The following is a 7,841-nucleotide window of genomic DNA, read 5'->3' as shown; positions in this document are numbered from 1 at the left end:
AACACAATGAGTCAGTTATACATATACCTATATCCGCTCTTTTATCCACTCTGTTAGATTCTTTACCCATATATGCCCTTCCAGAGTACTGAGTAGAGCTCCCTGTGCTATACAGTAGGTTATTAGCTATATACCTTATATATAGTACTGTGTATATATCAATCCCTGTCTTTCAATTTATGCTTACCCTATGGTGACCATAAGTTTGTTTCCTACATCTATAACTCTATTTCTGTTTTGTAGATAAGTTCATTTTTACCCTTTTTAAAGATTCTACACATAAGCAATATCATATGATATCTGTCTTTCTCTGACTTACTTCACTCAGTAGGACAATCTCTAGGTCCATCCACGTTGCTGCAGATGGTATTATTTAGTTCCCTTTTATGGCTGAGTAATATTCAATTGTGCATGTGTGTGTATCTATCTATCTATTTATATATACCACGTCTTCGTTAACCATTCCTCTGTCAGTGGACACTTTGGTTGCTTCCATGTCTTGGCTATTGTAAATCATGCTTCAGTGAGCATTGGGCTGCATGTATCTTTTAGAATTATGGTTTTCTCTGGGTATATATGGAGTGGAATCACTGGGTCATATGGTAGCTCTGTTTTCAGTTCTTTAAGGAGCCTCCATACTGTTCTACACAGTGGCTGTACTCATTTACATTTCCACCGACAGTGTTGGAGGGTTTCCCTTTGCTCCACATCCTCTCCAGCATTTATAGTTTATACATTTTTGGATGAGCAGAGGAGCTCAACAGACATTTCTCCAAAGAAAACATACAGATGGCCAAAAAGCACATGAAAAGATGCTCAGCATCACTAATTATTCCGTTCAGTTCAGTCGCTCAGTTGTGTCTGACTCTTTGAGACCCCATGAATTGCAGCATGCCAGGCTTCCCTGAGAAATGCAAATCAAACTATAAAGAGATACAGTTCTGATACTTGTTATATAGTTATTGATTCAACAAATGCAGTATTTTCAATGCCCTTAAGTAAGGAGTATCACAAGCAGTTTTCATTCATTTGGGATGAACAATCAGTCCATATTTATGAATTTATTCTATGATCTGTGACTGCCCTCTGTCACAATATAGGAATCCAAAGAGTGTGATCATCTGGACATTGTACAGAAGATCACGTTGGTTTGATATATTGATGACATCGCATTATTTAGCCCTAATGAGCAGGAAATAGTAAGTGTTCCAAATGCCTGTCCCTGCAGATGGTGACTGCAGCCATGAAATTAAAAAATGCTTACTCCTTGGAAGGAAAGTTATGACCAATCGAGACAGCATATTAAAAAGCAGAGACATTACTTTGCCAACAAAAGTCCATCTAGTCAAGGCTATGGTTTTTCCAGTGGTCATGTATAGACATGAGAGTTGGACTATAAAGAAAGCTGAGTGCCAAAGAATTGATGCTTTTGAACTGTGGTGTTGGAGAAGACTCTTGAGAGTCCCTTGGACTGCAAGGAGATCCAACCAGTCCATCCTAAAGGAGATGGGTCCTAGGTGTTCATTGGAAGGACTGATGTTGAAGCTGAAACTCCAATACTTTGGCCACCAGATGTGAAGAGCTGACTCATTGGAAAAGACCCTGATGCTGGGAAAGATTGAGGGCAGGAGGAGAAGGGGACAACAGAGGATGAGATGGTTGGATGGCATCAATGGACATGGGTTTGGGTGGACTCCTGAGAAAAAAATGAAGAAAGAAAAAAGTTAGGAATTCTTGTGAATGGGATGGAATTGAATTTGGACTGACTGGGCAGACACAATGTCACTGAAATGTGAAGGACTAAAAGGAAAAGAAAGAGCATGTCCTGAGGCTACCTGGGGGAGGGGTGCCAGGTGGAATGGCCACAATATGCACCGGGCGGAGGTGGGAGTTTGTGGAGATAACTAGCAGGGCTGAAAAGAACTTTGACATGTTGCGCGCAAAGGACACCTGTGGAAGGTTTTGAGCAGAGAAGTGACGTGAGTGCTCTATATTTTAACAATGCACAGAACAGACAAAGTTCCTGCTCTTGTGAAACTTTTATTCTAGTAGAGGAGGCCTACAGTAACAAAATATAATAAATAAAACTAGAGAATGAAATGTGATATGTGATACAGATGTGATAAGAGAGAATGAGGCAGAGCAAGAGGACTTTCTGGCTGCAACATTGAAAACAAGTTGTTGAGGGGCCCTGGGGAGGGTGTGAGGGTGGATGCAAGGAGAGAAGTTAGAGGTTATGATAGTAGTCATGGCAGGAAGTGCTGAGAGTGAGTGGTAGCAATGGAGAACATGGGCCATGGCAGATTCAGGGCATATTTAGGAGGCAGAGTCAACTGGAACTTACTGCTGGATTGGATATACGGTGTGTATGAGAGAAAGAATTCCAGGCTGACTCCAGGGATTTTGGGCTGAGCTACTGGAAGGATGGAGTTGTCATTAACTAGGATGGAAAGACCATGAGAGGAGCAGGTTTTGGGGAAACTATGGGAGCTTGCTTGCTTTGAGCCCATTTGCAAGGCCATAGAGATGTTGAGGGGGAAGTAAAAGTTGGTGTGAACTTTTCCTTTTCAGCTCATACTTTATCTTGAAAGATACTTTCTCACTGGGAGAAAGTTTTATTATATATAGTTTAATTACTTGGGCTCAAATCTGACGCTAAGACTCACTATCCCTGTGCACCCTGTGCACCAGTTAGCTGGTGGCAGAGTTAGGGTTCAATTCCGGGCAACTTGGCTCCAGAATCCAGGTGTTTTGTACTCTCAAAACTCTCAGAACATGTTAAATATGGTTATCATTTCCCTGGGTTTTTTTTTCCTTGTATCAGGGCATCAATTCTTAATCTGCATCAATTCTTAATCACGCTTAAAATTCATTTAGAGTCTGATATTTGTCAATTGTACTTCTAAGGAGTATTGTTACTTTCGATATACTTTGTAAAGTGTAATTTCTAACTGCACTAGGAATGACCTATCTTTGCACTGGCCAGGCCCTGTGGTTTCTTGCCTTTCTCTAATTTGAGCACTCTGTCTTATGTATCTAGGTGACCAGCATTCTGCCAGTTACAGTGACAACACAGGGATTCAGTTCTGCCTGCCTTAGTGGGAAGAGTTGATTCCTGGTTGAGATTCGATCTCCCATGACTGCTGCCACGTGGGGGCATTCTTGTTTTATCATTTCGTGTTCATTCTTATGTGGACAATAGTTGAACAGTTGGGTTCACTTATGTTATATCACACACATCATTCATACATTGCAAATATTATTTGTAACAGTTGTTTATAAGCTCTCCACCCAGGACCTTGTTTGGTAAAATATGATATTTTAATAATTAGGAAAATCTTTTTTGACAATCAAGTAACTTTTATTTTATCTTTACTTATTCCTTCTTTGATGCTTTTTTCTTTTATGTAGATATGAGTTGCTTACCTGTATTATTTTCCTTCTAAAGAAATTTCTTTTACCATTTCTGGTAAGGCAGGTCTATTGGCAACAAGTTTCCTCAATTTTATTTATTTATTAAAAATATTTATATTTACTTATTTATTTGACTGTGATGGGTCTTAGTTGTGGCACATGGGATCTTCAATACTCATTGTGGCATGTGAGATCTTTAGTTATGGTATGTGAATTCTTAGTTGCAGCATGTGGGATCTAGTTCCCTGACCAGGGATTGAACCCAGGCCCCTGGCATTGGGAATATAGTATCTTAGCCACTGGATCACTAGGGAAGTCCCTTCCAATTTTAATTTGTCTGAGAAAGTCTTTATATTGCCTTCACTTTTGGAGAATAATTTCAAAGGGTACAGAATTCTAGGTTGATGGGATTTTTTTTTTTTCTTTTTCCCTTAACACTAAATAGTTCATTTCCCTCTCTTCTTGCTTGCATGGGTTCTGAGGAAAAGTCAGGTGTAATTTTCATCTTTTTCCTCTATAGGTAAGATGCTTTTTAAACTCTGGCTTCTTTCTTTATCTTTGATTTTCTGTAGTTGAAAACTATGTGTCTACTTATAGGGGTTTCTTTGTTGTTAATATTTGGTTGGTTAGTTTTCGGTTTTTTGTTTGTTTGTTTTTTTACAAGTAATAAAAATATATTTTATTTGAAATAAACAAAAATACTTACACAAATCAACAGGTCACTTAAATATAAACTCTTGCTTGACTGTATTACTCAGCAAAAACAAAGCCAAAACACAAACACCCTTCTTTTTTGACGTGTGTTTGGAGGAAGACACTACTCGGTTTTTAAAAAACTGACTTTCCCTTAAGGCCTGGTCATAGAAGTGTAAACAATGTAAATAAATCCACCATTACCAGTTGTCATATCATATCTATGTCACCTGTGTATTCTGAGCTCACACCTGTACCTGCCAATAAACCTGGGAAGGGTTGCTATATCACAGTTATATTTGAGTTGGCAGGCAGGACGGAGGAAGAGTAATTTGGAATAAGTATCACATCCTATTTAGAACAAATCACTAGTATTCCCTTAAACAATAGGTTACAATTGAAAGATACTGCCTTAAAGTTATCCTTTTCACTTTGGTTCATTTTTAGTTTTTTGTTTGTGATTAACATAGCTGTTTGATTCATTCACTTATAGTACAATCCTGCCACAAAGTATTAAAGCACAGGATACCTATTATTCCTTCAACATCTGCATTTCTTCAAGTTTTATACTCTACTATACCCCTAGTATGTCAGCAGTTTTCAAATATTAAAAAAACAGTAATAAAAATGGATAACACTCTTCTAAAAATGCATGTCTATAACTATAATGGTACTAGGTGGGAAGGAGACAATGAGGGAAAGGGAAAAAGCAAACATGTTGATGTAGGGAATGTGGTTCAAGTCTTTGGATTTAAAAACAACTTCCCCAGAGAAGTTGGCTATGATGGAATTTCCAGAAAACTTCCTTGGCCTCCAAAATGAACCTGAAAAGCCCCAATCCAAAAATATAAAACTACAGTTAAGAGATGTTATAAATGATGATCAAAGCAACTGGAGGGAGAAGGATGAATGTATCTTCCATTCAGCTACAGTTTGCAGCACAGCCTCTTTAGCTGTTGGTTAATCAGTATAAACCACTGAACAGCAGAAGTACTTTGAAGGATGGGGTGGAAAAGTATTGAATATATTACCTGTCTATGTCAGTAACAGGGCTTCATGGCTAGGAAAGTGTTCTAAACAGTAAAATGACTCCAGGGCAGGTATCTCTCTCCATCATTAAATGTGGCAGAATTAAAAAAGAAAAATTTACAACTAGATATAGTGAAAACAAAATTACAAGGCAGAAAACACAAAAGAATCAAGACAGTGCTCTAGGTTCAACAGTATTCTAATAGGCTAGAAAACCTGTTAACTTTTGAAAGCCCTAGCAAAATATCACTCTTGTTTATAAATCACTTATTTATCATATGACCACACATTGAATCCTTTCTTTCCATGTACTGAAGAATCCTACATTCAGCCTTTAAGTATTCTGCATTTCTTTGCCAATCTTGTAGCTGAGTATCTTGTTCCAGTCGACTTTGGTGTGGGTAACAGGAAGTTGCCGGCGCAAGGCTTTGAATGTGGTGTCTGACATTGTTTGATAGTTTTCACTAATTGCTGTCTGATACTCATTTTCTGCATGCTCTATGATTTTAATAAACTCCTTGGCAGTCTGGGCTTCATTCGAAACAGTTACTGAATCCTGTACATCTTTATGACTAACCAACTGAACATTGCCATCTTCATAATAGTGAACCTGAATCTTAAGTACTCCAACCACCTGGGCTGTAGATGGTGTGATGGTGAACTTCCATTCTGATCTCCAGCGACCATTCCAGAAGTTTTTAGGCTGAAACTGGTGGCTTTCAATACATGCAATAATGGTCTGTTGCCCATCTATAGTTTTAGCATAAACAGTACAAAAGCCGTTGGAATAATGATCTTTCACATAGGCCCTTAAAGCGTTGTCACAGGATTCTCTCCAAGACTTCAGACCTCCGTCTACTTCTTCTGGCTGGGGGTCACTTGCTTCTTTCCATAAGTGATCAAACTTAAAGGAAATTTTGTTTCTTGGATCTAAAAATCTGCTATTACCCAGGTCACCGTGTTCTGTAATTAAGACCTGATCTTCATATCCTTCTATCTTCACAGGCGTGAACTGATCCATGTTATAATGGGCAAATGCATGTGCTGCCCCTTCCCTGAGGAGATTATCATTATTAAGTAGTAGCCAGATATCGTTGAACACTTCATTGAATTCCCCTGGGGGTGCATGTGTGATACATTTAGCAGCTATGCATACCTTCTCCTCATCCGACACCTGATCCTTGAAGTCAGCCATCTTGGGCTGCTCCCTGGATTTTGTTTTTTTGCATTTATTCTGCTTGATATTCTCTTAGCTTTGTGGATCTATGGTTTGCTGTCTAACATTAATTCATACTAAGTCTCAGTCATTATTGTTTCAAATATATCTTCTTTCCCTTTCTCTTTCTCTTCTTCTAATATTTTTATTACACATATGTTACACCTTTTGTAGCTGTCCCCTAGTCCTTGGATATTTACTTTGTTTTTTTTGCTTTTCTGTTTTGGAAGTTTCTGTTGACATAGCCATGATTCTAAGATTCTTTCCTCAGCCATAGCCAGTTTACTAAGATCATTAAAGGCATATTTCATTTTATTACAATGTTTTATATCTCCAACATTTCTTTTTGATTCTTTTCACCTCTCTACTTAAATGTCTCACTATTCTTGCATGCTATCTACTTTATCTGTTAGTTCAGTTCAGTCACTCAGTCATGTCAGACTCTTTGTGACCCCATGGACTGCAGCATGCCAGGCCTCCCTGTCCCTCACAACTCCCGGAGTTTACACAAACTCATGTCCACTGAGTTGGTGATGCCATCCAACCATCTCATCCTCTGTCATCCCCTTCTCCTTCTGCCTTCAATCTTTCCCAGCATCAGGGTCTTTTCAAATGAGTCAGTTCTTCACATCAGGTGGCCAAAATATTGGAGTTTCAGCTTCAACATCAGTCCTTCCAATCAGTATTCAGGACTGATTTCCTTCAGGATGGACTGGTTGGATCTCCTTGCAGTCCAAGGGACTCTCAAGAGTCTTCTCCAACACCACAGTTCAAAACCATCAATTCTGCACTCAGCTTTCTTTATAGTCCAGCTCTCATATCCATACATGACTACTGGAAAAACCGTAGCCTTGACTAGACAGACCTTTGTTGGCAAAGTAATGTTCTGCTTTTAAAATATGCTGTCTAACTTTTCTTCCAAGGAGTAAGTGTCTTAATTTCATGGCTGCAATCACCATCTGCAGTGATTTTGGAGCCCAGAAAATAAAGTCTGTCACTTCTTCCCCATCTATTTGCCATGAAGTGATGGGACCAGATGCCATGATCTTTGTTTTCTGAATGTTGAGTTTTAAGCCAACTTTTTCACTCTCCTCTTTCATCAAGAGGCTCTTTTGTTCTTCTTTACTTTCTGCCATAAGGGTGGTGTCATCTGCATGCTGCTGCTGCTGCTTCTAAGTCGCTTCAGTTGTGTCCGACTCTATGCGACCCCATAGATGGCAGCCCACCATATCTGAGGTTATTGATATTTCTCCTGGTAATCTTGATTTCAGCTTGTGCTTCATCCAGCCTGGTGTTTCTCATAATGGACTCTGCATAAAAGTGAAATAAGCAGGGTGACAATATACAGTCTTGACGTACTCCTTTCCCTATTTGAAACCAGTCTGTTGTTCCATGTCCAGTTCTAACTGTTGCTTCCTGACCTGCATACAGATTTCTCAAGAGGGAGGTCATTCCCATCTCTTTATGAATTTTCCAGGCATCGAGCAAG

The 7,841-nt window shown here is 39.0% G+C and overlaps 1 protein-coding gene across 1 annotated transcript; it reads right to left on the bottom strand.

Moving 5' to 3' along the window:
- Positions 1 to 5,248: 5,248 nt before the first annotated feature.
- Positions 5,249 to 6,331, bottom strand: LOC138092918 (F-actin-capping protein subunit alpha-1-like). The gene has a single exon (XM_068988980.1). It carries the CDS (start codon positions 6,329 to 6,331, stop codon positions 5,471 to 5,473), a length of 861 nt encoding a protein of 286 aa, XP_068845081.1. The 3' UTR covers positions 5,249 to 5,470.
- Positions 6,332 to 7,841: the final 1,510 nt, after the last annotated feature.

This window comes from Capricornis sumatraensis, chromosome 16, assembly GCF_032405125.1.
Source record: "Capricornis sumatraensis isolate serow.1 chromosome 16, serow.2, whole genome shotgun sequence".
Classification (NCBI taxonomy): Eukaryota; Metazoa; Chordata; class Mammalia; order Artiodactyla; family Bovidae; genus Capricornis; species Capricornis sumatraensis.
Note: the sequence above shows the minus strand (reverse complement) of the source record. Positions and strands in the feature narration are given on the sequence as shown.